Source organism: Gregarina niphandrodes (genome assembly GCF_000223845.1).
Source record: "Gregarina niphandrodes unplaced genomic scaffold scaffold00011, whole genome shotgun sequence".
Taxonomy (NCBI): domain Eukaryota; phylum Apicomplexa; class Conoidasida; order Eugregarinorida; family Gregarinidae; genus Gregarina; species Gregarina niphandrodes.
The window spans coordinates 98,319-125,609 of record NW_011645781.1 but is presented as its reverse complement, the minus strand read 5'-3'; the positions used below and the strand labels follow the sequence as shown (position 1 = coordinate 125,609).

General features: G+C 50.4%; 15 protein-coding genes across 15 annotated transcripts; 6 read left to right on the top strand and 9 right to left on the bottom strand.

Annotated features, from left to right (window-relative positions):
• Positions 1–246: 246 nt before the first annotated feature.
• On the top strand, positions 247–2,913 carry GNI_067350 (hypothetical protein; the record flags this gene model as incomplete). Its single annotated transcript, XM_011131890.1, has 4 exons — positions 247–373; positions 495–570; positions 715–2,605; positions 2,644–2,913. 4 exons carry the CDS (start codon positions 247–249, stop codon positions 2,911–2,913), a joined length of 2,364 nt encoding a protein of 787 aa, XP_011130192.1.
• A 520-nt stretch (positions 2,914–3,433) lies between these two features.
• On the bottom strand, positions 3,434–4,923 carry GNI_067340 (sugar efflux transporter for intercellular exchange protein; the record flags this gene model as incomplete). The annotated part of the gene is made up of 3 exons (XM_011131889.1): positions 3,434–3,678; positions 3,807–4,005; positions 4,120–4,923. 3 exons carry the CDS (start codon positions 4,921–4,923, stop codon positions 3,434–3,436), a joined length of 1,248 nt encoding a protein of 415 aa, XP_011130191.1.
• Positions 4,924–6,084: 1,161 nt separating this feature from the next.
• Positions 6,085–7,066, bottom strand: GNI_067330 (hypothetical protein; the record flags this gene model as incomplete). Its single annotated transcript, XM_011131888.1, has 4 exons — positions 6,085–6,150; positions 6,287–6,395; positions 6,456–6,654; positions 6,742–7,066. The coding sequence occupies 4 exons, from the start codon at positions 7,064–7,066 to the stop codon at positions 6,085–6,087; spliced, it is 699 nt and encodes a 232-aa protein (XP_011130190.1).
• A 121-nt stretch (positions 7,067–7,187) lies between these two features.
• Positions 7,188–10,238, bottom strand: GNI_067320 (valyl-tRNA synthetase; the record flags this gene model as incomplete). Its single annotated transcript, XM_011131887.1, has 2 exons — positions 7,188–10,090; positions 10,202–10,238. The coding sequence occupies 2 exons, from the start codon at positions 10,236–10,238 to the stop codon at positions 7,188–7,190; spliced, it is 2,940 nt and encodes a 979-aa protein (XP_011130189.1).
• Positions 10,239–10,834: 596 nt separating this feature from the next.
• GNI_067310 (starch-binding domain protein) lies at positions 10,835–11,635 on the bottom strand (the record flags this gene model as incomplete). Its single annotated transcript, XM_011131886.1, has 4 exons — positions 10,835–10,909; positions 11,029–11,244; positions 11,343–11,534; positions 11,633–11,635. 4 exons carry the CDS (start codon positions 11,633–11,635, stop codon positions 10,835–10,837), a joined length of 486 nt encoding a protein of 161 aa, XP_011130188.1.
• Positions 11,636–11,897: 262 nt separating this feature from the next.
• Positions 11,898–12,842, top strand: GNI_067300 (hypothetical protein; the record flags this gene model as incomplete). Its single annotated transcript, XM_011131885.1, has 2 exons — positions 11,898–11,900; positions 12,006–12,842. 2 exons carry the CDS (start codon positions 11,898–11,900, stop codon positions 12,840–12,842), a joined length of 840 nt encoding a protein of 279 aa, XP_011130187.1.
• A 208-nt stretch (positions 12,843–13,050) lies between these two features.
• On the top strand, positions 13,051–14,127 carry GNI_067290 (GNAT family acetyltransferase; the record flags this gene model as incomplete). The annotated part of the gene is made up of 1 exon (XM_011131884.1): positions 13,051–14,127. One exon carries the CDS (start codon positions 13,051–13,053, stop codon positions 14,125–14,127), a length of 1,077 nt encoding a protein of 358 aa, XP_011130186.1.
• A 478-nt stretch (positions 14,128–14,605) lies between these two features.
• GNI_067280 (hypothetical protein) lies at positions 14,606–15,110 on the bottom strand (the record flags this gene model as incomplete). Its single annotated transcript, XM_011131883.1, has 2 exons — positions 14,606–14,638; positions 14,691–15,110. 2 exons carry the CDS (start codon positions 15,108–15,110, stop codon positions 14,606–14,608), a joined length of 453 nt encoding a protein of 150 aa, XP_011130185.1.
• Positions 15,111–15,408: 298 nt separating this feature from the next.
• Positions 15,409–18,239, bottom strand: GNI_067270 (hypothetical protein; the record flags this gene model as incomplete). Its single annotated transcript, XM_011131882.1, has 2 exons — positions 15,409–17,784; positions 17,916–18,239. The coding sequence occupies 2 exons, from the start codon at positions 18,237–18,239 to the stop codon at positions 15,409–15,411; spliced, it is 2,700 nt and encodes an 899-aa protein (XP_011130184.1).
• Positions 18,240–18,893: 654 nt separating this feature from the next.
• On the top strand, positions 18,894–19,917 carry GNI_067260 (putative MORN repeat protein; the record flags this gene model as incomplete). Its single annotated transcript, XM_011131881.1, has 2 exons — positions 18,894–19,288; positions 19,359–19,917. 2 exons carry the CDS (start codon positions 18,894–18,896, stop codon positions 19,915–19,917), a joined length of 954 nt encoding a protein of 317 aa, XP_011130183.1.
• Positions 19,918–20,237: 320 nt separating this feature from the next.
• On the top strand, positions 20,238–21,122 carry GNI_067250 (MORN repeat protein; the record flags this gene model as incomplete). Its single annotated transcript, XM_011131880.1, has 3 exons — positions 20,238–20,350; positions 20,481–20,886; positions 21,033–21,122. The coding sequence occupies 3 exons, from the start codon at positions 20,238–20,240 to the stop codon at positions 21,120–21,122; spliced, it is 609 nt and encodes a 202-aa protein (XP_011130182.1).
• An 8-nt stretch (positions 21,123–21,130) lies between these two features.
• Positions 21,131–23,614, bottom strand: GNI_067240 (putative transmembrane protein; the record flags this gene model as incomplete). The annotated part of the gene is made up of 3 exons (XM_011131879.1): positions 21,131–22,892; positions 23,038–23,113; positions 23,194–23,614. 3 exons carry the CDS (start codon positions 23,612–23,614, stop codon positions 21,131–21,133), a joined length of 2,259 nt encoding a protein of 752 aa, XP_011130181.1.
• A 134-nt stretch (positions 23,615–23,748) lies between these two features.
• Positions 23,749–24,531, bottom strand: GNI_067230 (hypothetical protein; the record flags this gene model as incomplete). The annotated part of the gene is made up of 1 exon (XM_011131878.1): positions 23,749–24,531. The coding sequence occupies one exon, from the start codon at positions 24,529–24,531 to the stop codon at positions 23,749–23,751; it is 783 nt and encodes a 260-aa protein (XP_011130180.1).
• A 9-nt stretch (positions 24,532–24,540) lies between these two features.
• On the top strand, positions 24,541–25,164 carry GNI_067220 (hypothetical protein; the record flags this gene model as incomplete). The annotated part of the gene is made up of 1 exon (XM_011131877.1): positions 24,541–25,164. The coding sequence occupies one exon, from the start codon at positions 24,541–24,543 to the stop codon at positions 25,162–25,164; it is 624 nt and encodes a 207-aa protein (XP_011130179.1).
• Positions 25,165–26,292: 1,128 nt separating this feature from the next.
• On the bottom strand, positions 26,293–27,231 carry GNI_067210 (hypothetical protein; the record flags this gene model as incomplete). The annotated part of the gene is made up of 1 exon (XM_011131876.1): positions 26,293–27,231. One exon carries the CDS (start codon positions 27,229–27,231, stop codon positions 26,293–26,295), a length of 939 nt encoding a protein of 312 aa, XP_011130178.1.
• Positions 27,232–27,291: the final 60 nt, after the last annotated feature.

The window sequence follows — 27,291 nt, the reverse complement described above, 5'->3', positions numbered from 1 at the left end:
CGTAGGGCATTAAGAAACGTAGGGCATTAGGAAACGTAGGGCATTAGGAAACGTAGGGCATTAAGAAACGTAGGGCATTAGGAAACGTAGGGCATTAGGAAACGTAGGGCATTAGGAAACGTAGGGCATAAGGTTGAATAGATGTTTAGTAGAGGAAGTTGGATGAGGTGGAATTATGTATACGTCCTTACTATCCATCCATCTTCCAGGTTGAACCCATCCCATGGTGTCTAAATTTTAAAAACAATGTATTATAGTATAGAAGATTTTACTGTAGCGAACACCTTTGAAAATCTAGTGGATCTCGTAAAGAAAAGTTTGGATAATGATGACACGGAGTTTTTGTTTCATGGGCTACCAGTTGATCCTCTGAGTTTGAAATTATCTCTACACAAAGTAATGCTTCACCTTATCCCCCCGAATAAAAATGGCTAGAACATCATCTAGTTAGGAAGGAAGAGCTGACTTTCTAAGACCAACATTAACATTGGGAGAGACACTCGGGTTTGATCGAGGATGGTTGGAACTAAAAATACTGGATAATTCTGTTAAGATGCACACTGCTAATACGTAAGCAGTCACACCTTGGGTACAACACCTTGGGTACAACACCTTGGGTACAACACCTTGGGTACAACACCTTGAGTACAACACCTTGGGTACAACACCTTGGGTATAGCACCCTAGGTATTTTACGATTAGGTTTCTGAATAGTATGCTTATAGCCACGAAGAATCGTCTTGACATACCGCTTGTGGTATATTGTAAATCACAAGCTTGGGAGCAATGGCTGGCCCTTGAATATAGAGATGGTCGATGGTATAATTATTTGATTGTGTGTGATGACATGGGACTAGAGTTTTTAGTGAAGCTAAATCATCTTGGTGATCGTCGGGAAGTTGATGGTAGCGAAGGAGACCATCATGAAGGGGTACGGTGGTCTGGTTTTGGTATTACTTTGAACGAGCAATTTAGATTGTGGTTATCTGGTATCAAGAATGAGAGAATCCGTTCTTGCTTAGATCCTCATAGAAGTCCGTATGTGTACCATAGTATATTGCACTACTGTGTTCGTCATGGTGTAATTCCACATGGATGTGAAATCTTTGAAGGATATGATGTTGTGGATGAGTTTGAAATTTATGAAAGATATAACATCGATCGAACCATGGCGGATTTATTCGAATTTCGTTTTAAACCTTTCGAGCGAATTTATGTGATCAAACATAAATCTATTAAATTATTACCTGTGAATGAAAGCATGTATGAAAGCATGAATGAAAGCATGGTAGAATATACATGGTTACGTACCGTTAAAATGAAAAGGTTTCTATTGCCTGATTTTAGTCGTATTCTTAGACAACTAAAAGAATACGCAACGCTTCCTACGGAACCTGCAACGCTTCCTACGGAGCCTGTATCCAATATCAAGAAACATATATACCCTAGTAGGGAGTTGCTGGGACTTCTATTCATCAATGATGACGCGTCAAATGAGATTTCTCTAGGTTTAGCATTACTTCTTGATTGGTCATTATCTAAAAGGTTTCAATATTCCTATTCCTCGTACATACAGAAGCTGAGAGGTAGTATTTCAATTTACCACTCTTCATTAGACTGGTTGGAAGCTCTGACGATGAAGAATACAAGGTGCACACTCGAGCAAACGTATTTGAAAAAAAATATAAATTCAACCACCGACGACCCCGTTTTGCTCCTCGACAGAATTTTATTGTCTTACATCAAGCTGTCCTTATTCACTACATTGTCTGCTAATCGTATTCAAGACCTCATTAAATTTAGATATGTTATTGTCAAGCTACTGCTACTAGTGCCAACATTCTCTACCAAAAATTTCCTGCTCTTCTTGTCCAAAATCAACAACAGTCGACCCTCCAGCTTACAGGCAGTAGCCACAGAAAGTACTTACGGCAATGACACTGGCAATACAAACGGCCACACTCATAGGGAGGACTTGTCTATCCCTTTTTTGTATCGCACCGTAATTACTGCTATCCGGGTGACTACTTATCTAGGAGGAGATGCCAGAGAAGTTTGGCGAGAGCTTATGAACATCTATCCTGACATACAATTAAATGTTGCTCATGATCTATATTTAAGAAGTCGATATGATCAACCAACGTTCCCTAAGTTGGATTTCAATACACTATGCAATGATTGGTGTGATATAACTCAACCAGTCAGACCATACCTACCAATCAATTTCCAAGATCTAATTCATGACTATGAGTTCGAACTAGAAGATTCTTATAATGATCTACTCACTTCATCTCAAAATCCCTGTCTCAGTGTCTATTGTCATTCTACAAAAGCATTCGAAAGAATTCTGTCTTGCACAAACCCCCATCGCGAGGGTAGCACATCCCATGAACTGTCTTCCGAACTCTCGTCCAATAATATTTCTAGTGAAGTGACTTCCCATGAACTGTCTGAAACCAACGATGCTGATGATGATGATGATGCTGAAACCAATAATGATGCTGATTATAGTAAGCTGGATTCCGATATACTAGACAAGATCCAAGCATTGGAGCTGGAAGCCGTCACTGTGGACGCTTTGTGCAAGCATTTTAACATTAGAAAAGTACGACACAATCACTCTGAATAATAATCCTATTTCAGACGGAGAGTATCGCTGCATCTCTGAACGGCAAATTGTCCTCCGACTTCGCCGATGAAGTAATGTCAGAACCCATTCCCATAAATTACCCCGGAAGGCCTCGATCCTGCGATCGAGATAGATTAGTCACCCTCCATGGCAGCTTGTCTGTCCTCACTCCTCCAAGCTTTCTGCATCTAAGTTTGTTGAACAACGAAGGCCCCGCTTGTTACTCATGGCATCACAATAACCTTCTGACGGTTGCGGAAACAACACTATGCTCTTTGTACTGACTTTTGTTTACTCAGCTCACGTACGTACTGAGTTTATGTGCGTACTGAGTTTACGTACGTGCTGAGTTTACACGATACCATTCGACGGACATACGGATGAAGTATGAACGATCATGAATAGCACGGGTGTTAGTTCATAAGTACCATTGTCAATTCCCGAGCGTGCACATTAACAAATGGGGGGGGGGCTACAACAGTTTGACTGAGTGACCACTGGCTCTCGAAAAATTGGTGAGGAGTGCGGGAGGCAGTAGGTTTATTCACAGTCCCCTTGTGTAACACCAGTGTTGTGAACTTCTCAGTGACACCTCGTGAGTGGTCTGACAAATTGAGCAGCGAGCATTCGGGCGCGCGCAAGGGTGCGCTAGCATTCGGGCGCGCGCAAGGGTGCGCTAGCATTCGGGCGCGGGTAAAACGTAGTGGTTCGCGTTAAGCGTTGGGGCCATGTCCGTGCAGTGTCTGCACACACTGTGTTTACCCGCAGGTGTGTGATCTGGCTGCGGTGTTCGCACTCCATTCGCTAGACAATGCACTCGAGATTGGCGTCGTCCATGGGGCTGGGACCCGCAGTGTTGGTTGACACACTTTGCCATAGGCCCCAAGAAGCGTACGGCTGCGAGTTGTCGTGGGCGTAGGAATGTGAATTCCCTTCCGTGTACGGATCCACTTCTGTGACCAGTGTGGGGACAACTGCCCGGTTTTCCGACAGGGTAAAGTACGGCAAAGCAGATTGACTTAGACTCTCGCGGTTAGTCAGCTCTAGTCCTAAATGACGAACCGTGTGGACGGCAAGCTCGAGGAAGTGTTTGGGAGTGTTCCTGCTGGTCCGGGGGACAAGGGCTGGTGAGCCCCGCGGTGTCAAGCTCGCAAGGAGCTGAGTGAGTTGGGCGTACCTATAAAATTGCGCGCGTCTGAGCTCTGTCGGGGTCCTATACCGCCTTTCTTATCCAAACAACCTTCGCCAAGGAACATGTAGGCAGGGTCCAAACGTATCATTGAGCCTTTCCATGGCAAGTCAATCACAGGACATAGGTACACGACGATTTGCACAGCAGCAGCGATAAACGAAAATGTCGAAGAAGTAAGCACAGCCTACAGGACAAAAATATGATGAGTGTGTGCGAGTGACGATGAGGCATCGGACCGGACGATCCGTTCGGGTAGTAGACTTCTTATTCAGGTTGTACGGCAAGTGAGTTAGCTTACCGAGTCTTTGATAAGGAAGCCATACCAGAACCAGAGGGCGTTGTTGACTTGCATTGTGGCTAGGGTTGTAAGGTCTACGCCTTTGGGTCCTTCTCTTTTGCCTGCGGCGTTGAGTGGGAGGGCAGCCCATTCTCGGTAGGAGGCGATGTCTCTGGGTAGTGTGATGAAGGTGGCAAGATATGGCAGGACGCAGGTGAGACTGTAAATAGGTCCGAGTGCGGTATGGAGAGGGATAGCGTAGGCGAAGAACATGAGGGCGGCCACGCATGTTCCAACGAGTACGGTGTATAGCAGCCAATGGAAGGCGAGCCGGATGGACCGGTAACCGCGCGGGAGGCACATGGCAACTCGATCGAAGAGATATGCCGAGGAGCGGTGGGGTCCTTCTCCAAGTCCGTAGACACAGCCGAGTGAAATCATCTGCACCAAAGCGCCCACGGCGGAAGAGGCTACGATGGCGTAGACGTCTTGACGCAAGCCGTAGGCAACACCTAGACAACATGATACCCCAAAGGAAATAAACAACGGCCATTGTAGGCCATGGTTCGGGTTCCCGCTCTTCACCGCCCTGTAGCACATCAGCAGGGGAGCACTCATCGCTGATATCGACAAAGCCGGTGCGGTCACCGCAAGAAATCGCTCAAGCAACACCGGGAAGTCTTGGTTGGTTAATACTTGTTCGATCGATGTCGCCGCAATCAAAATAGCAGGCATTAGTGCCAACCAACCTACGGACAAGGCCGCCAACATGCTCACTGACGCGAGCTTGCTGGTTCCTTTCCGAACCTGTCTCGTTCCATTCATGGTGCGAGGTTTTACACGCACCCCAACTTAATATTCGCACACTTTATACTCGCCGTGAAAAGCACCCCACCATCACGACCCCAACAATATCCAACCCAACAATCCCTCTCTCCACACGCACCCCGAAAACACAGCACTACGAACACGTTTACTACCCCATCGAACACGTTTTTCCACCTGCATGAAAAATCCGCGACAATCCGTGGTCCCGGACAAAAGAATAAGAACTCCCCAAACGAACTCCCCAAACGAACTCCCCAGGCTAGGGCTTTTACGTGCAGGGCATTACGTAAGTCAGGGCATTATGTAAGTCAGGGCATTATGTAAGTCAGGGCAATATGTAAGTCGTAGATTTTCAGATTAATGCGGAACAAGATTCTCAGCAAGTTCAGCATTTAAAAACGTTGCTAATGTACAGGCCTCATTGATTTACCAGAGAATCCCTCTCCGTTAGTCACATGACACTCAATCGATGAATGTAATTGCAAGTCAAAGGAGACGCAAGCATCTCCTCCTAGCAGCCTTAAACATCGCTCTTTCAGCGAATGGCACGAGGACCTTGTCCATAGCTTCATGTGCTATTGCACTTCTTACGCTACGAGATGACTTACAATAACAACGTTCTAAATTTACCGTGTGCGCTCTTAATGGATTCTTCCTGCCAGTTGCACAGAACAGGTCCCAACAGGAAGTCCAGGGCCGACAACGGATTGCTTGCGTTAACGTACCTCCACAGTGGCAGGGGCACCTCCACAGTGGCAGTGGCAGTGGCATATGGTGCTGCCGCCGAATACGTCTTGACATATTTGGGTGGGGGGTAGGCAAGTAGTAGTCTGAATTGAGTTGTCCCGCTCGTACGTGCGGGTGTAGGAAATCTGACTCAATCGAGATGTACGTGCCAGCTTGTCATTTTCAGTCTTCCGAAGAAGCTCCTTTCTGTTCGACAGCCATTTGCTACTCGCAAACCAATATCTCTAATGAAGAATAGCATCTCAGACCTTCCCTCTTGCTTCCATGTGTAGGAACACTTCGTACGCAAGAACTTCCTTCCTCTTTCCTACCCCAATTTTTTTTTATAATTTCCTGCCGGGGATTGTGACGTTATGTCTCCTGCATCTGCTGTCTCCACCTATTGTCTCGGGTCTGACGCTTAAATTGCATTCAGAAATCCATATTGTCATCCGCTTCATATCGCGAGCACAAGTGCTCCGTCATGTTCATCCAAAACTAAGGAAAGGCAGATTTCTCCCCTCACCCCGCGTACTATTTCCCGGCCACACCTTCTTCTCTCCCACAGATATGTTTCTTCAAACACACCTATGGGCGTGTGTTTTTTTCCCCGGTTTGGTGTTTCTGGTCTTACGTCTGACGCGTGGGTGGTATCTCTACCGCAGTTGAGGATATTGATTCTCTCCGATTCTGTCTGTATGAATTTCGGTATCGAGGCTTCAGATTCTTTGATGAACCATAGTCTTAAATTAAAGCAATGATACAATATCTTGTTACCGTGGTAGTGGTTTGTTAATTCTTACTTTATATTGTTTCGCAACTTGCCATCAAGAAAAGCGCCTCCTATTTGATTCCATTCCCAATCCGCTCCTGTTAAAATTACGCTGATAACATACTCCCAGTCTTGATCTCGGAATTTGACAATTTGTGACAAAGGTAGCACACATATCTTCACCGGATTCCCTTTGATATTCAGCATAGCTGTCAGCCTCATTTCGTCACCTAAAATAATCAACATGTTAACACACGTGTGTGTTCACACACACGTGTATGTTGACATAGTGTTCACACACACGTGTGTGTTCATACTGTCTTGAATTGGACAGACGGGACTAGCGAGAATGGACTTGAAATTTCGTATGTCAATGCAGCCTTGATTCCAGTGCGTATCTTGTGACGGAACCAAGATTATTGGTCGCTTCTTAAGTTCTCCACAAATCCGTCGTAACAATGAAGGTCCTTTAGGGGGAGAACTGCCATGCATTTTTGTTTCAGGCTCCGCAGGTGCCGAGGTTTTGGTATAAAGTAACTCTAAGCTATTCAGCATCCGCTCGCCATTGATGGTGTCATTATCGATAAGAGAAATATCTGAAGACATTGGTAGCAGGTAATTGACAAGGTTAACTTCATTCATTTTATCACACAGCCAGTCAGTTTTACCACAGCCAGTCAGTTTTACCACAGGAAAAAAAGACCCTCTGTGTAAACATAAATACTGCCCGAGAAGTATACTGCCCGAGAAGTAAGTGTTATGTTTACACAAACTTGGAAGCAATACTAATGGCGACATCCAGTTCGTTCTTTTCAGTTTCGTGTGCCTCTAGCTTTTGTTTGTTCTGTTCTTGTACTTCATGGGGAACCTTTGTTTGGTAATCAGGCATGGTCATTTTCTTACAAATACCTTCCAGCAATTTCTCTAATTGTCCTCGTCGTTTGTTGAGTTTTACCAATACTTTCTTGAAATCAATTGAACCCGCTGGATTTAAAGCTACTACTATTCCGTCTACTGTGACGTCAGATACGTGGCTGTCTGACATTGTCTCGACCACGGTACAGCTTGCCAGCTTCGCTAACGATGTGACGGCGTCCAGTCGATTTGCCATGAACCTGGTCTCCTCGCCGAGCTTCACGAATGCTTCCAATTTGTTCTTGGGAGGCACTTCAAACTGGGCCAACATACTTCGGAAAGCTTTCACAGTGTTAAGGAAGTAATTCATCTGCCTTTCGCTCTCGGTAGAGTTATACTTGTTATGGCTTAAAGGTAGTGGCTGGTTGATAAGAAGGTCCACAACCTGGTCCTTGGACATGTTGTCGTTAGACATGTTGTCGTTGGACATGTTGTCGTTAGACATGTTGTCCTTGGACATGTTGTCATGTAGACGGTTATGAAGCTGGTTCCAGCTCTCTTCGGTGATAAACGGCATCATAGGATGCAGCATTTTGAGGACGTTATCCAAGCAATGGAAGAGGGTTCTGGCGGCATCTTCTTTGTCCAATTGTTGTTGCTGGAAACGTGGCTTAACCAGCTCCAGATAGACATCACAAAAGTCGTACAAGAAGAAAGAGTATGTTTCATTAACAGCATCAAAGAATGAATAGGATTCATATGCCTCTGTAGTGTTCCGTATCATGACATTGCATCGATGCAATATCCACTTATCGGCAAAGTTAGTTGACTCTCGATTACTCAATAATTCCTCTTCTGGGATCCCGTCAAGATAAGACATTGCAAATTTAGTCGCATTCCATACCTTATTACAGAAATGACGATACCCTACAATTCGGTTTATATCAAGGTTCACAGAACGGCCACCTTTAAGATATGAGAGCATACCATACCGCAATGCGTCTGCACCACATTCTTCGATACCGTTGGGGAAGTCTTTGCTTAGAGCGTCAAGTGCTCTTTTTATCTCAGAATCCTTTAAATTAGAATCTTTAACTCCCTCAGCCATTTTCTTGAGGGTAATACCATGAATTACGTCCACGGGATCAACCACGTTACCGGTGGACTTACTCATTTTCTTCCCATGTGAATCCCGAACCATTGGATGTAGGAACACAGTGGAGAAGGGGAGTTGATTCATTAACTCTAGACTCAGCATCACCATTCTGGCTACCCAGAAGAACAGAATGTCGCTGCCAGTCTCGAGCAAGTCGGTTGGGAAGAACTTGGATAAGGATGTCGTGTCATTAGGCCAGCCGTAGACCGAGAAGGGGAACAAGCCTGAGGAGAACCATGTATCCAACACATCCTGGTCCTGTTCCAATGTGAATTTCAGGTCAGTTCTTTCCGAGACCCTCTTTAAATACTGTTCCGCCTGTTCCCGGGCGGCCTCTGCAGAACGTGCTACGATCCAGTGATCTTGCGACAAACCTTCACAGACAACACGATACGCCGGAATACGATGACCCCACCAGAGTTGACGAGACACACACCAATCATGGGTGTTATCTAACCAATGGTACCATTGTTTCTCACTACCGTCCGGTAAAATACGCAATTCGCCCGTCCTACATGCATCAGCGGCACGTTTGGCCATACCTTCGCAATTAATGTACCATTGTGGTAGGAGCATGTACTCAATAATATCACCAGATCTCGAACATCGGGGAATAGCCATCTTCTTAGGGTTCTTGATTTTCTCAACAAACAAACCAAGCTCCATCAGTCTCTTCTCAATGGCCACACGCGCTTCAAATCGGTGCATCCCCGCGAAGTCACCACCCTCTTCATTGATCCGGCCGTCGAGTGTGAAAACGGTGATGTTCTCCAAGTTGTGTCTCTTACCAACCTCAAAGTCATTCTTGTCGTGAGCAGGTGTAATTTTTACAGCACCCGTACCGAACTCTGGGTCGCAGTGTTCGTCAGCCACCACGACTAATCGGCGGTCCTGAATGAACGGGTGTATAAGCTCTTTGCCGACCAAATCTTTGTACCGGACGTCATTCGGATTGACTGCCACGGCCACATCACCAAGCATCGTTTCCGGTCGGGATGTAGCCACTTCTATGAATCTTGTAGGGTCATCCTTCAATTGGTACTTGAACTGCCATAAACAGCCAACTTCCACAGTCTTGTCGTAGCCCGGCACGCGCACACGGTCTGGTTTATCAAATTCATCCGTTTCCACTTCGATGTCACTCAAAGCCGTGTTCAAATAAGGACACCAAGACACAAGCCGCACATCCCGGTAAACCAATCCCTTCTCATGCAAACGCACAAACGCCTCCGTTACCGCCTCAGTCATCGGCTTCGAAAATGTAAAGGCTTCACGATCCCAATCACAGGAACAACCTAATCTCCTCAATTGGTACAAAATACGACCCCCCTTCTCCTCCTTCCACTCCCACACTTTCCCCACAAATTCCTCACGACCCAGGTCATGTCGAGACACACCCGTCTTCAACAACTGACGCTCCACAACCGACTGCGTCGCAATACCCGCATGGTCCAGTCCAGGCACCCAACATACTTCCCGACCCCGCATCTTCTGGTAACGCACAATCGTGTCCTCAATCGCCGCCATCATCGTATGACCCAAATGTAAAGTACCGGTCACGTTCGGAGGCGGCATCACCATAGAGAACTTCTCCTTCACAGACCTCTCGTCACCCTTACCCGGCTTCGCAGCCTCCCATACCTGCGCCCACTTCTCTACCAACAAACACAGCGTTGAAAATCATACACAACTCTACTCCCGTTAATCATCAAGATACGCGTGCAAGCTCCTTGTGTCGTGTGTGCGTGTGTGCGTGTATTACTTACCTTCTAGCTCCACTGGGTGATACTGCCCGGATGTCATCGCAACTTAACCGGAAAAATAAATCGAACTCTCGGCCGCCGCTGGGCTCTCGCTCGGCTTGTCCAGAGTTTGATTGGGTCTCATCTTCAGGTTGCCCCCAAACAGTCTTTGGTCCCCGAATAGTCTTTGGTCTCCTTCACTCCTTGAGGTGTTCAGTGTTGTCCGTAAAAATTGAGCAGCCTAATTCAGCTGCGCGAGGTCGGTCCTCACCAGGCAGGCAGGCAGGCAGGCATGCCACCAACATTGTGGCGGGACTAGAAGACCAGCACATTATGATCGGATCTCATTTGGACAGAGGGAGGTACGACGACTCAGTCCACTTTACTCCACACACTTGGCTCAGCCCACACGCCCTTAACTCGGCCGACTAAAAACTTCCATGAAGGCATCGGACGGATCGCAGAACTTGGCAGTGACTTGGACCAAGCATGTCCTCCTCCCCCCCCTTGCTGGTTCCACTTTCTGTGGGATACATTCCTGAGCCATTACGACTGAGCCATTACGACTGAGCCATTACGACTGAGCCATTACGACTGAGCCATTACGACACCAGTCGCCTGCGACACCAGTCGCTGCGACTTGGTCCATTCAGCCTCTTAGGCTGGTGATGTTCCCGCACCCCACTCGTCAGTTATATTACACGGGCTGGCGTCGCCCTCCCCGATCTCGAGCTGCAAAACGAACGTACCTTGATGCACACACCCACGATGGCATACCGAGGGTACGCACCCACCCACAGTAGCCTACCCACAGTGGCCTACCCACAGTGGCCTACCCACAACATACTTACTCTGTGGTTGTTTCCCCATTCCCACTTCACGCCGCGGTTTGTTTCGGCACCATCCGTGACGACCACGTACTTGTAGTGCAAGGTATGTGTGCTGTAAGGCACAGTAAGGGTGACTGACCAATTACACCCTTCGTTCCAATTCATCGGCACTCCGTTCGCAGCTATCCAGTTGCCCAATATTGGGATATCTCCGACAAGCACTACTCTCTCACCATACTAACATATTGAGGGTTTCAAACGCCGGGGTGACCCGGTGGTGGTGCTGCCGGGTGGTGATGCTGCCGGGTGGTGGTGCTGCCGGGTGGTGGTATTACTTGCGATGCGTATTTCACAGAGAAAGTGAGTTGCCTGTCTGTGCACTGTTCTTTTTGTCTCACAATATCCAAAGCTTTGAAATACAATTCCACCTTCCTCTGATGCGCTCGTTGGGCATACTTGGCCCTCACTCTCAAATTTTCTCTTTCACGCTCTTCTGGTGATCGATAGACCCCTTTTACAGGACTTTGCTAAAGGTAATAGGTGAACGAATGCAGGGCGGGCCACAGGTGGGTCGATGAGCATAGGTGGGACGGTGCTTAGTTTGACTGTGTCTGACTGTGCTTACCATATTGTGAGTCCCGTTTTTTTCTTTAAAATCAAAAGCTTGCTTCCGCAACAAGCGAGGGTAAGTGATCTCGAAGGTGAGTAATCTGGAGGACTACCAAATGTACTAAAGCAGCGAGTGATATGATATTGCGGGCAAGGAAGTCCAACTCCTTGCCCGTTAAACGCTTCTAGCAGACGATCCTCCTCCTGCCAGAAGCGTCTAACGGCCAGAAGCGTCTAACGGCCGGCCGGGCCAGAATGAGATATTTTTATATCTTATCGGGATGGTAGGGATCGGCAGCTGCCGTGGCTGCTGTGGAGAACGCCGGACAAGGCAGACCGTGTCTTCTTTGCGCCGAGAATGTATATCCTGTGCAGTGCCCGTCTCTCAGGTCACGTCTTTGGGCAACCCGCTGTGCGCTGTCTGCTCTACGGCCGACGTAGTCACTACTCAGAAGCAGCTCGACCGAGTGGTGGAAGCTGCTCTGAATTGGACGACGAAGAAGGGGATCACCTTTGACGACTACATGGTTAAGCACCAACACGAGATCTGCATCACATTCGCCAAGTTCGAGCCCGTGCCGCCACCTGGCGTTAATGCAGCGTATGTAAGAATGGCGTCCACAATCACCAAGAAATATACCCGCGCTGGGCCTGTGATTAGCAAGTTAACGAATGAGTCGTTAACGGAGAACCTTGATGTTAAAGAAAGGGCCGGAGTAAGGAGTTCTCCTTGGGCTATGGAGTCTCCATCAAGAGGCTCACCGTCCTTAATAAGTCCGACCCAGAGATTCCCGGTTCCTATGCCCAACGCCTCGAGTGAAGTCGGTCCTTATGACTATGGAACTATAGAGTGCATCCAGTTACGACCCGGACTGCCGTTCTGGAGGATGGTTGGTAGTCTTATTCATGAGTTGGGCCACGCATGGATCTTCCTATATCGACAAAAGTATAAGCTTGGAGAACCGCTACCTGGCACCACGGCTTATGATATGGAAGAAGGCTTCTGTCATATGCTTAGCTGCCATTTCTGGAGGGAGAGATACCATCAACATAGTTATACAAAAGGAGACACTTATATACATCTGCTGCCCATTTGGACAGCGAGAATATGGGAACATGACAAATATAAGGAGATGATTCAAGGAATATATAAGGCACCTTATCCCACTTGCCAACTCATTCGAGAGATAGCCAAGTGCAATGGGGAAGCGTGTATTTATTCTTGAGCGAGCTGCATAGATCGACCGAACTGGGGATCGAACTGGGGATCAAAGGAGTTACATATCTACACTTGTCTGGATGTATCTACACTTGTCTGGATGTATCTACACTTGTCTGGACATATCTACATTTGTTTGTACATGTCTGATTTTTGTAATTCATGATCTATTAGTCAGTTCGAACTGCGTCTTTTTTTATTCCGTGAGGTTGTAAATGGTGTTTTCACAAAAGAATGGCTCGTCGGCCCTACCTCCCAATAATAGGGTAGCATTAAACAGTCGGTTACGATATAACTTGGATCGAGATGCTGCATATAGGTCGTGCTTTCTTATTGATTCGACGAATGGGGAGATAATCGGGCCAGAGTTTTACTCGAGGCCTGTAGGTCCTTCTGATAGGATGGTGTTAGAAAGCTTGCATGGAGAATGGTTTCCTATAACCTATCCTCATGAATATTACGATAATCTTCAGAATGGAAAGTTTGAGACTGTTGCAGTTTGTTATAGAACATGTAATGAGAGTCAAGTAAATAGTATCTATCAATATCTAAGCCATTTTTGGAGACCGCAAGCACCTCAAGACTTTATAGCAGGACTTGGGGTCCTATCATATAACACAATTATACTCGAAGAAGACATCGTTCGCTTACTCACATACAAGACATCCCAGTTTGTCGATGAGGATATAAGGGCCATATCATCAGAGCTCGAGAAGTTTGTAGGAATGCGGTATGAGGCTTTGCACTCGCGGCAGAAGCTGGATTTGAAAAGTAATATTGGATATATTGTCACATTAGGAGTAACTGAGGAATTCCGAGGTAAAGGCATTGCCAAGTATATTCTTAATCATATAAAACAACAAGCTATTAGAAGTCGAAAAGCTGTAAACCTCCCCCCCCCCTCCCCTTGTTGTGATCATCCTTTCATCCTCCCGATCCTGCAGATGTTGTATCTACATGTGGTTGACTACAATAAGGCGGCCATCGACATGTATATAAAACATGGCTTCAGCCTCGCCTATTCCCTCCCCGTAAGGAACACCTCCCACCCCACCCCCACCCCCACTATGTTCATTACTCCACCCAAAGACTTTGTTTTACTTCCCATTTGCTTACTCCCGATTTGGATGCAGAACTACTACCAGATCTACGATGAGCCTTATCCCGCTTTTCTGGCGGTGTGGGAGAGCACTCAAGGCAGTTCTGCGTATAGGGAGTTCATATATAAGAGCGCTGAGGCATTCACGGCTCAACGGCGAGCCCATTTCCGGTTACTTAATGAGAAAGCCTGAACGGGGCTTTACGATTATATACCAGACCAAGTTCCCAGACCAAGTTCACAGACCAAGTTCACAGACCAAGTTCACAGACCAAGTTCCCAGACCAAGTTCACAGACCAAGTTCACAGACCAAGTTCCCAGTAGAACTCAGGGTAAAGCGCAACGAAGAGGCCGGTTCCGGGATGACGGCCAACCCCGAAACGGCGGCCGGTTGCGAAGCGGCGACCAGATGGCGACCAATTGGGAAACAACGACGACGACACGCGGAACTGCACCAGACCGGCCGGACAGGTCGAAAGAAAGGAAGCGTGGAGCGCACCAATAGGAGTCTGTAACCTGACCCGTTCGGGAGAAAGAGGACTTTAGTTCTTGTAAGTGCTGAGAGGCAGCGTTCAAAACGAAGTCACGCACAGGGTGCATGGCTAAACTTTTTCCCAGGAAGTTCCAAGTGCAGACGAGGGCCCTGGGTGGTTCGTTCTTTGATTCGTTCTTATTTGCAGGTGCCGTGTTCCTTTATCCAAGCCTAAAGTGAGTTGACATGTTTGACGTGCAAGAGACAGGGGTAGGGTGGGTACCATTTTGTGTTTTCTGATTGCTTCCGTGCTCTTGGCGAAGAGTTCGGCATCGTGCGATTTTGCGACATCGCGCAATGTCTGTCGCCACTGGGCCACCAGGCACTTGGCGTACCACCCCAAGGCCGTAGTGGGTTCGTCCTGTCGAAGTGTAGCTGTCGGATGACACAGTTTTCGACTGAGAGCTTTTTCCGTCTTCTCCAACTCATGAACAAGACTGTGACACACTTCGTCCAACTCTTTCACATACTTCGCACAAGCCAAATCCACCGCCGCTTGAACGAGCCAAGGGTTCGGGCTCACTGAACTGAGTCGGGCCAAACTCTTCAACACCAACGAAATGCTCTCCACTGAAGCTTCACATAACTCATCAACTTCTGATACCGGGGCTATCACATCATTTATTACAAATCTCGGTAACATAAAAAATCACCTGGCGGGCGGCACCTGGCGGGCGGCACCTGGCGGGCGGCACCTGGCGGGCGGCATCACCTCACCTGGCGGGCCCGGAACGTCACAGGGCGTGGTCGTTTATAGGGGCCTGTGTGAGCCCCAACACATGGTTCGCAAAGAACTAAATCGCGCGGCTCAAAAATGCTTGGTAACCAACTAGTTGAGAGCTGGCCAACTGTCTACATCGATCAACTACTTGGCTAGTTTTCAACTAGTTACCAAACCTTCCACTCAGACGGTCACCAGTCTGATGGGAGTACTTCGCTGGCTAATCTTCTTCGTAATCATCTTCATCATCCTCGTCGTATTCGTCGACCAGTTCCTGGTTCCGCCGCCGCTGGTGTGATTCCCCAAAGTCCTCGCTGTCGACGTCCGACACGTTGTCGTCCGACACGTCGTCGTCCGACACGTCGTCGTCGTCATCTTCGCAGCACTCGGGATAGCACGCACAGCCGCAGTCGCCACCGCAGTCGCCGCTCCCGCCACCATTGACGTTGATGGAGATGTCGCCCACTTTCGCTTTGCCGCCTTGGCCGTTAGCAGTCGAGTGCCCACCCTCGGCCCGGCCTCCCTCCGCGTGTCCCCCTTCGACATCACCAGCCGGTGGTGCTGCCGCACTGCGGGGTGTGGCTGCAACCACGGGGGCTGGCGCTGGCGATAATGCCGGGGTCGCGGCCGCCTTTAAGACTTCAGGCTCCGTCACACCCTCAGGCTCCGCCGGGACAGCCTCGTCGCGTGCGGGCATCGGACACGCCGCGTCCGGTTCGTCCTCGGGTTCCGGCATCAGCGACAGTGCTTGTGCGGCGCGCTTTTCAACCTTCGGAGCCTCGGGCTCGGCCTCGGCCACAGTCTCCGATTCAGGCTCCGCTAGCTCCTCCGGGTCGAACACCAACGACTTAGTGTCCCCGGCGTCGTCTGTTTCAGTGAAGACTTGGAGGGTGCCCGCGATCGGATGAAAAGGTGCGCGGGATGGCTCTCTCTCCTCCTCATCCGCCCAATCCACTGCATCCATGGTCGCCCCAGAGACGCCTGCCCGGGCTACCATGGCCGAACGGGGCGCAGGTGCCGGAGCTGGAGCGGTCTCCGACTCAGCCGGCGGCTCCTCGTCGGCCCACCCAACAGACTCCACAGCACCGGAAGAGTACCCAGCTGCAGGGGCTCGACCTTGGTCCGAGGCAGCCGCCGCTCCTGAGGCAGCCGCTCCTGAAGCAGCAGCTCTTGGGACTGTAACAGGATACGACCCCGGGGTTGTAGACCCCGCAGCGCCTCGGCCTCCACCTCCTTGGTCCTCGTTGGCCCAACCAACGGACTCCACAGTACCAGACGTGTACCCCGCTCCAGCGGTGCGATCTCTATTTGAAGCAGCAGCCGCTCGTGGGACAGTAACAGGATATGTTGCGTCCCTGTTCGCCACCAGCTGTCCCGTAACGCCGGAGGTTCCCGCGCCGTAGGCTTCACTACTTTGATCCACCCAGCCCACAGACCCGGCCGTACCGGAGGTGAAGCCGGCTTCAGGTGTCCGATTCTTGTCTACACCTGCGGTGGCAGCCGGAGCTATTACTGCATACGACGCTCCGCCCCTGCCGGTCTCCGTACGGGTTTGACTCGTGTCAAACCCAACGGAGCCGGCCGTCCCGGCGGTGTAAGCCGCTGCAGGCCGTACTGCCGGATACGGTAAGCTGCCACTCGCCTGCACGGGATGCTTCGCACTCCCGCCGCTGGCTGTGTGTTCGTTTGCACTGGGAGCGACCGCCGTGACTGCACCCTGACTTACCCCCTCGCCCGCAGGTAGGATCTTTTCCGCCGTCGCGGCCGTACCGGCTGGCACTATCTCCTGCCGACTGGCGCTTCCGTCCACAGGCATGTCCGACGAGCCGTGGTCCGACGAGCCGTGGTCGCCTGCAACAGTTGTAGAAGTCCCGAACGTGGTGCCAGCGGTCACTGAACTGTCAGCGGCCACGGGGCTGCCATCTGCCACTGTACTGCCGGAAACGGACACACTGTCGCCCTGTTCGAGTAGCGAGCTGCCAAGAAGGGACTTGTTGCCAAGAATGGACCCGGCCGAGTCCTCGCCGTCACGAAGGGACCCGGTCGCGTCCTGGGCCATCACGTTCGCGTCCGTCTCGGAGTCGGTCGAGGTAGCCTGGCCGGAAGTGAATCCGGAATTCAGCTGTTGGGTGATCGACTTGGCGGAGTGCGGCGTCTCGTGTGCCTCGGATCCAGAGAGGCGCGTAACAGGGACCAAGCCCCTACTGACTGCCGAATGAGTCTGGATGGTTTGGCCGACAGTACTGTGGTCGGACTTTACTTTGTGTGGTCGTACAGGTTGACGACTAGCGCCGGTAACGTCGGCCCTCGGCACGTGTTCCAGATCCTGGTGCCCGAAGGCGACGGTGTCTTTCTTGGACTCGCCGTCAGTCGACAATGTGCCCACTGTTGGACTTCGCTGAATCGTCTGCCCATCAGTATCAAGACCGATCGCTGCCGCTTCGGCCAACTGGGAGTCTTCCAACTCGGGGTCCTCTAACCCGGCCGCCCTCAACTCACCATCAGGATCGGCGGCGTCGGAATTGACTGCAGCTATGGCAGCTGCGGCGGAGGAAGCCGCAGCCGTTTCCAATCCCCCGCCGGACGAAGATGTAGACTACAACAGGACCAATTTGCCTAGGTAGTCACTATGTAAGCATCTATCTATTTGCCCATCTATCTCAGCCGTCTTGAGGATCAGCTATCTTGGTTGGGTCCTTGGTTGTCTGGAGGGTTGGGACAACTTACGTCAGCCTTGTGAATATCCAGCACCTCTCCACTCTTGGGATCCACAGTCAGCTCTCCCTTGTAATGAAACATCGGATTCGACACGCTGCTTTCCTCCTCTGCATTCGTCATCTGCTCCACGGCCTCAGACACCTTTGAGTCGTCGACTGCCACTGAACTGCTGCCATCAGGCGTTCCCGAGAACGAATCGTCAGTCGTCTCCACTACCGCTGGCTCAGCCATCGGCGGCTCAAGAGTGGACGGCTCAATTGCAGACGGATTCGCAGCCGACTGGTCGACAGTAGACTCGTCAATTCTGGTCACATCTTCCTGGCGAAGGTTCATTTGAGAGCCAAGCGAGGTCTTACGAAGATGTTCTGTGCTTGCTTCAGCTTTTCAGTTTGAGAACCGGACGCATCACCGGGTAACAACTCAGCCTCGAGCTGGTTGAGGTTTGCCTCAGCTTGGGGCACAAAACTAAGTCAACAACTGTTAGCCAAAAATCATGCCGTACATAGTGCCATCGCTGCCTAGTTTTGGGTTGCTTAAAGCATTCACGGAGACAATCAGAGAGACAAAAACCAGGGCTAGCATTCTACATCAATAAATAGCACACACGTGTGTGCTTGTTTAAATTTAGATTTTCGAAAGATGGGCTGCGCCCAAAGTAAAGACAGCACTGTCAAAGCGAGACGGTCGTATACGACTGACTCGGCGGCTGGGGACGATTATGTACAGTTGCCTCAAAAGAGAAAGGTAAGCGCGGCGTTCGCGTCACTGGAGCACGTCTTGAGGCTCCCACTAGAAGTACACGGGTCAACGCAGAAATGTAGCGCCTTTATACAGGCGTTTTAGCTCGGGCGTTTTAGCTCGGGCGTTTTAGCTCGGGCGTTTTAGCTCGGTTATGCCTAGGCGAGGCGTGACGCGTAATGTTGTCCCCTTTAGCAGGCGCAGCAATCGAATGCCGCCAATTCTCAGGTGGTTCGGCCGGGTTACATCATGGCTGCTGATGCCGCTGACTCTCAGTTGAAGGGGGTGGCCGACGACCCGAACGCAACTATTGTTGATCGGCCGACGGTTCAACTCGTCAATGGGATTACATATACTGGTCAATGGAAAGGACGCAAGAAGCACGGCAAAGGCAAGCAGGTATGGCAGGATGGAGCCTACTACGACGGAGAGTGGAAGGACGGGGAAACATGCGGTAAGGGCGTGTTCCAACATGTGGATGGCGACCGTTATGAAGGGGTCTGGGAGAACAGCAAGGCCAACGGATACGGTGTACTTCATCATAAGGATGGTTCCAAATATGAGGGTCACTGGAAGGATGACGTGCAGCACGGCCAAGCTAAGGAAACCTGGGCCGACGGCTCATACTTTGAGGGAAGCTATGTGTAAGTTACTTCTTACCCTCCCCCCCCCCCCCCCCTCCACCTTTCTTTTCCTACCCCTAGCTTGTTGCAGTGATGGTAATAAGGAAGGGCGCGGTCGTTTCTGGTGGCCAGATGGTTCTTGTTATGATGGAGAGTTATCGAATAACGAGATCCACGGCTGGGGCCGTTACTGCTGGAGAGACGGTCGTGTATATTCGGGACAGTGGGTTGCAAATCGTATGCATGGTTACGGTATCTTCCACTGGCCGGATGGGAGGACTTATAAGGGTCAATATGACCACGATAAGAAGGAGGGTTATGGAGAGTTCTACTGGGTTAACGGGAAGGTATATCGTGGTCAATGGAAGGATGGAAAGCAGCATGGATTTGGCATCTTCAAAAACCCCAATGGTGAAATGCGATTCGGTCTATGGCATGAAGGACGGAGAACTGAATGGTTCCAGAACACTGAGAGCGCCGATGCATATAAAAGAGATAATGGGGTTCATGAGCCTGAGGCACCTGCTCTCCCTACCTGGCTTGTTACTGATCCTCTCACTCCCGAAGAGATTGAAAATCTCAAACAGAAAAACAACGGTGCTGAGCCAGCCACTGCCAACGAAAACGACCTTCCTAATAAAATCAAGTAGCGCACATATCTAGGTGCCAAGGTATCTAGATGACCAGGTATCTAGGTGCCAAGTATCTAGGTGCCAAGTATCTAGGTGCCAAGCATCTAGGTGCCATAGGTCCATGGGGATCTCATGCTATGAGATCTCTTGGTAGGAGAGCCCGTTAAGATGAGAGTGCCATAGGTATCATCCGCGTAGGAATAATCCGCTAGGTATAATGGCAGGGGGTCCTCGAAGGGGGGTTCCCGTGGGGGGGGGGGAAGATAAAGAGATAACCATGCTTTATTCCTCCGCTCTGCTTTAAGCGAATTTATCTTTTTTTCGCGGGACAATCTGCTATGGGATCTACAGGAACGTATCCAAGGTTTCAGGGATCTCATAAGAACGGCCTAAGGCATGGCCCTGCCGTGGTGACCTACAATGATGGATCTTGCTATCAAGGACCTTATGAGTATGAGAACTGATACCTGCCATGGTGCTATGTCTGCCATGGTGCTATGTCTGCCATGGTGCTATGTCTGCCATGGTGCTATGTCTGCCATGGTGCTATGTCTGCCACGATGCTAACTTTTGTTTCTTAGAGAGAATCACAAACAAGGTCGTGGGATCTACACGATGGCGTCAGGAGCGACGTATGAGGGACAATTTGACCATGGAAAGTTTCATGGATGGGGAATATTTCGGTGGTCAAACGGTGAAGAATTCATTGGTCAATGGAATAACGGGTTACAACACGGCTGGGGGATTCAAACGTGGCCAGATGGCCAGCGGTACGTTGGTCGATGGGTCAACGGCGCACGGGAAGGTTTCGGCGAACACAGGTTCAACAGCGGCGGATGCTACAGGGGTCAGTGGAAGAATAATCTACGTCATGGATTTGTTTATTACACCTTTCCAGACGGGGACGTTAGCTACGGCTTGTGGAGGGACGGCAAGATTTACCACCACTTCGAGTCTGTCGATCAAGCAGATTCTTACAAAGATGACGTACGTAGTTGGAACACACACGCGAGCACACACGTAATGTAACGTGTGGAATTGACATGGACAGAATAGCGTACACAATATTCGAATATATGATGAATATTGTATGATGAATATTTATTTATATTATATGATGAATGTATTTTTAGATGACGGATAGGAAACCAGTACCTGTTGTACCTGGTTGGATAAAGAGCCGAGTTTTGGAGAAGATGGGGGGCGAAAATGGCTTGAGCTAATTGATGATCTACGGCGATGTGGCTCGCTGGGGAGGGGGTATGGGAAAGAGTCCCGCGCACCAGAGTTCGAAGGGTGCTGTCGAAAGTCTTCGAGAGGTTTTTTGATGAAGAGTCACCATACGGATTAGTCGTTCTTCCAAACGAAACAATTGTTTGAGGACAAGGCATGCTGCAACGTTGAGCAAAGTAACCAAGAAACTGAGGAATCCCATAGCAAGACAAATGCATATTGAAAACTGAGTCATGTGCTGCCCGTCTGAAGCACTGTTGTCAGCACCCTTCACGGTGATGGTGCTTGCCAGGCGGCTGTCACCATCATCTTGCCGATTATAAATGTCGGCATTCAAATTCCTGAAGCCAGTCAGTATTTGGCGCCTGCTGGGCAAGCCTAACAAAACCTGGCTGCTGCCAGTCGGTCGTGTATAACTGTTCAGTCGATCACCAGTCAGTCGTGTATCAAATGCCTCCGAACGCACGGCACGCATGGTTACGCTTGGCGCATTGTGTTCGCTTTTTCCGGATTTCACTAGCAGGGAAACGAGATACGCAAAAATGCCGAGCTTGGTGCACGCGAACATACCACAGACCAGGACGTAGAGGGCGAAGACGACGCCAAAGGAGCGCGTTTTCGCCATGAGGTAGGGGCTTAAGTCTGCGAGCGCCTGAATAACGAGTAAGGCGGACACATACCATACGTCCGAAAATAGTCTTTTGCATAGCATGTACATGACTGTGGTAAGGTCGTAAATCAGAGCAATAAACATAATATAGCAACAAAGGTTGATGATGTAGCTCCCTGGTTCGTCGATAGAGGGTATCCAGAGCACTCGTTTGCGAACTCGAACACGTCTCTCCAATGTTACTTCGCACTCGTAATGACCCCAAGAAAGCATCTTGGAATAGATTGGCCGCGGCACTGTAAACATCAACGTGCGACCAGTAGTGTGGTGTCTATGCAAACGCGCACGGATTATAGGACAGGGGCGGTCGCCAATAGTGGAGAACCAACCCGCATCATTACACGCAATGTCTTGGAGTCGAGAGATAGAGTAGTTAGCAGGCCGGTAACACAACACCACGTCGTCATTGTCGTCCTCTGTTTCCGAAAGACCCCCAAACAACTTTAGCTTTCCGTGCTCGTCGGCTATGCCCCCTATGGCCAGGTCTTCCGGACCCGACTCCGATTGGGAAAAATAGGAGTTCTGTTGAGTACTCAGCGGCTTGTTCGTCGACGCCAGCCGCCCGCCGTAGCTGTCACGAGTGCCGTAGCTATCGTGGAACACCTCCGGGGTGAGTCCGGCCAGATCATCAGTGTCGCTGAAATTTTTCTGCTCGACTACGCCAATGGTCTTCTCATCCGACGAGTCGTCGTCGTCATCCTCCTCCTCCTCAGGGACGTAGCCGCCTCGACTCTTCACTGACCCTCGGCCCCTTGGTGAATTGGACAAAGACCTCTGTGCAGGCTCCCGCTCAAGCGCCTCCGAGCCTGCCACCCCCGCGTTCGATTCCGCCTCCGCCCCCGCGCCGGCGTCCGCCGACTTCCGTGGTCGCGAACGCGGGATCCTCGACCCGTGCACCGCGTGCTGCAACCGCGGCACAAACGGCTTCGTCGGTGCCCATGACTGCTCCGCCACAGAAGGCGTCTTCAATTCGGCCTGCACTGCCAGCTGCAGGTCTTCATCATTTAGTTCCGGCACGCTGTTTCTAAACAGTTCTGCCCCATCCAATCTCCCCTCTTCGCTATCCTGGTGCGGTCTGGACCCATTTCGTCTGGACTCACTATATTTCGATTCACTCGGTCTTGATTCACTAGGTCTTGAGTCACTCCGTCTTGATCCACTATACCTTGACTCGCTGGGTCTTGACTCGCTGGGTCTTGACTCACTGGGTCTTGACTCGCTGGGTCTTGACTCACTGGGTCTTGACCCACTGGGCCTTGACCCACTGGGCCTTGACCCACTGGGCCTTGACCCACTGGGCCTGGATTCGCTCTGTCTTGATTCACTGGGCTTGGAGCCACTTCGTTCAGAGACCGGACGAGTCGAGCGTTCTCGCGAGCTAGAGGAGAGACGTTGGGAGAAGCGGATGGAGCTATGCATGCCGCCAGACTCGGCGGAGGGACTGCCCCAAGGGAGGTCTTCTGGGTGTCGGTCGAACAGAGCAGAACCGCTGAGTAACACGGCGGACCCGATGTCTGAGTGGATTTGGCCGATGCTGACGTCGGAGAGACTCACAGCGAAGGACGAGGAGTCGTTCAGACACTCATCGGAGTCGGGTGGAAACGCACTCGAGGGCACCGACTCCTCCTCCTCACCCGACTTGGGCGACCACTCAGGCTCCGAATCCACCGCTTCGACCGAGTCCACTGCCTCGACCGAATCGCAGGGTACTATCTCCCATAATTGCTTATCCACCCCGAACCATTCTTCGCTCCCTGAAACCTCACTCGACACAGTCGACACGCCCCAAGACTCATCCAAACTGTCACCCATAAAAACTGCTTTGACCTCCGACACAATCAACCACCAGATGTTTGGGGTATCACCTTTTCCGCCGGGGGAAGGGGGGGGGGGTCATCTTCGGCGGGGGAAGGGGGAAGGGGGAAGGGGGGGGTCGCCTGTAAGGTTTAGACTTGGGTGTCGGTGCTGAGGGGTATGCTTCCAACTGCGATGGCCAGTTTCTGGAAGCCCTGTAGAATGTTGAGGAGGCCGAGGACAGCCTGGTTGACGGGCGCGGCTTGAGTGGTGGTGACTCCTACGACCTGTCCGGCGGCTTGTGCCACATGGGAGAGGGAGCCGGATACGGTGGTGATGAGATTGTTGAGTGACTCGGAGTCAAGGGTGAGTCCGTTAACAGGGGCACCGGCAATGGCGTCGAGTGAGGTATCAGCGGCACTGGCGACATCTGCATCCCCCAGACGTCTAAGTTCTGCCACGGTATCGTGGAGAATTTGGTTGAGTCGTTCGAGTTGTTGCACGTCAGGTTCTGGTAAGGCGTATCGGTTGCCCCGAAGCTGCGCCACTGCCCACTCATAATAGGGCGCCATCTCTTGCACCGGCCAAGCATCCTCGGCCTCGTTCCGTCGTATAATCTCCACGTCGTAACCTGGCAAGGTCCCCACGGCAGCACGAGGCATGTCCACCAAAACTCCTGCGTCGGCGCCTGGGTAGTCCATGTCCTCCACCACAAATGGCTGCTGACCATCGCCGCTGTCTACCACCACCACTGCCGCAGCTGCCGACTCAGAGGATACATTCGCAGCGGACCCTTGGACGCCGGGGTCTTCCAAGGAGAACGCTTCCACGCCGGATGCTTGCGCCTGGTTGACGTCGGCGTCCGCTGCGACGTCCGTTACGGCACTTTCGCCGTGCACTAGGCTCATCAATACCACGCCTGCCAGCACCCTCATTTTTCGCTAATGCAATCTACTATATTCATTCTGCTCGCTGTCACTAGTGGTATCGCACACAAACAGACACCTCGAATAACACAGACGGACGCCTCGGGTAACACAGACGGTATCTGCCCCGAAGGTTGCAATCTGTTCCGGTGTCGTCCCTCTTCATGTCCGCCCCTCTTCACTGCCTTGACCTATTCATTGCACTATATGCATTGCAACGGCTTCACTGCAGGCATACGAATGCTACACGAACTATCTGACGACACACTGCTGAGCGGGAACGACCCACTGCTGAGCGGGAACGACGGAGACTTCCGCTCGAGTTTCCAACCTATCTTTCTGACAGAAGATTCCGATCCTGTTGGTCAAGGAGAGGCCCCAAGTCTCCAAGAGTCGGAAGGACCTGATGACAGTGCGCCAGGTGAAGACTTCGCTGGCGACGAAGAAAAGGCCAAAGCGGTCGACCTATTTCGTTCCTCGAACATTGGACCGGATGAGCCGCCGTTGGACAACTGGGGCATTACTACGGACACGATCAGAGAAGTCCAGAACAATTTGGAGAATTACCTTCGATCGTACACAGCCGATAAAAAAGACCTTGAGACAAGCTTGTATAACCTGAATGGTAAGTCGAGGCTGTGATACGCCATATATCATCCACTCTGCGTGCGGGCTGTACGTCCTCCCTGTACGTCCTCCCTGTACGTCCTCCCTGTACGTCCTCCAGACGAATGTTTCGTAGTGGGTTCTCAACAAGCTGTTAGTGCGTCTAAGAGCAGTACCGGTGTCGACAAGGAACGCACAGCCGCCGTGTTAGCAGAGCTATATGCTGCTTTGAAAACGCGATGTACTAGTGGAACTGCATTGTTACTGGCCGACTTCCAGAGGCGGCAAGCGTTAAGTGAGTTCGGAAACACCCACTATCAGCGGAGGACACCCATTGTTCCTGGCCACACTCCGAAGGACGACGATCAGGGGGGGGGGGTGGTTTGTGGGACATGAAATTCCTATGATTAGATCAGCAAGCTGACATTGAAAATATAGTGGTTGATAACCCCTATTGTAACATTACCAACGTATGTACATCATAATGGGAAGCACATCATAATGGGAAGCACATCACCAGCGTGAGCAGAGCGATTTCCTCAGTCTTCGTTACTTAAATATGTTCCATTCCATGATGACATCATATTGGGAGTGAACGAGATACCATCGCAAACTGGAGAACTCAGTCATTCCTCCTTGGCGGTTTTCCAGGACGGCGTCTTGGTGGATTCGTGGCCTTTGGCTTCGATTGAATTGCCGCTGGAGGTTTCTCTAGCGCTGCCTTCTTGCTTTTCATTCCGATACCTGGGCAGCACAGTGACTCTATGCGCGCCATCAACAACAATACGAGATGAGTGGACGCACGCTATCACCCGCAACTGGCTGTGCCTCAAGGAAGGGATTGGGAAAGGATTTGATGCTTTGTCAGTGCCGATGGCAAGTGAATTAGAAAAGCCGAGAGCCAAGCCCAAATCAGTGGAACCAGGCGTCAAGGAAAAAGACAGCAACGGAGGCAGCACAACAACTACCACCACCACTACCACTCGGCCCGCCGGACTGGCAAACTTTTATCTTGGATGGAATCATGAACCGCGTGTGTTTGTTGCAAACACGCGCGAAGATTTGGTCATAACACTGAACCAAAATTCAAAATGACTATCAACCGCCGGTCGTTTATTACATAGCAAGCAGTCTGTTACGAAGCATTCTTAGCTAGTTAATTAATTACCAAAACCAATTGATGTTTTGGGGAACATTGTTTTTTACCAAATTATCGACTAATTGCGTTTTGGCGTCAAATCTTATTATGCCTAATTGAGCTCGGGTCCTTAAAGCATCTTCCGCTCGTTGTTTGTCGCTCAGTGCGCTGGGAGTGTAGCTGCAACAATTATTCCCGAAGAGTTTCAGCATTGTCCAGGTTCGATTTTCGTCGTCATCCGCTTTTGGGTGTTCATTCTGGTATAAGTGGTTATGTTGGGGTGGGACATATCCGGGGACATATCCGGGATGTGCTATAGATTTGGTAGCTCTAAACGGTTCACAATCAGTTGTTGATACTGCCTTATGTAGCTTGAGAGTCGTACCAGTATTTGCCGAGCCTTTCTTCACGGCTGGTGTAGGTGTAAGAGACGGTGGTGTAATAGACAGTGGGACGGATTGTGCGATAGGCTTACTGGGTTGCTTCTTGTTCAACATGTTACAGCATTGCCACGCGCCCGATTGTTTCGCTGCTAAGTTGTTAGTCATCGACGATGAATCGGACGAGGAGAGGGAAGAAAACGCATCGCCAGATACACCAAGATTTCTCTCCGAAGATGATGATGATGATGATGATGCTTGGTCGAAATGTACTTTCTTCTTGCCTCCCATCTGGCTCTTCAGAATGCCTCCCGTTTTTGCCCTCTTCACCCTCTCACTCTTCATCCTCTCACTCTTCATCCTCTCACTCTTCATCCTCTCATTCTTCGTCCTCTCACTCTTCGCCAGCCAGATATTTATTCCTTTTGCCACCTCTACACCGATTCTGCGCATGTCCTCATCGCACAATCTCACAATCGCCAACTGGTCATACCTTGGGGTTAATGGACTTTGGCCCACTAAGTCATAAGCACCGACAGAGGGAGTGACTGGGCGACCAACCGTTGCAGTTGCCGGGCTGACCATGAAGGCTTGGGCCAAAGTTGCCGGTCTCTCGTCCAATGAGCCCGGCTCAATCCTCCTCGT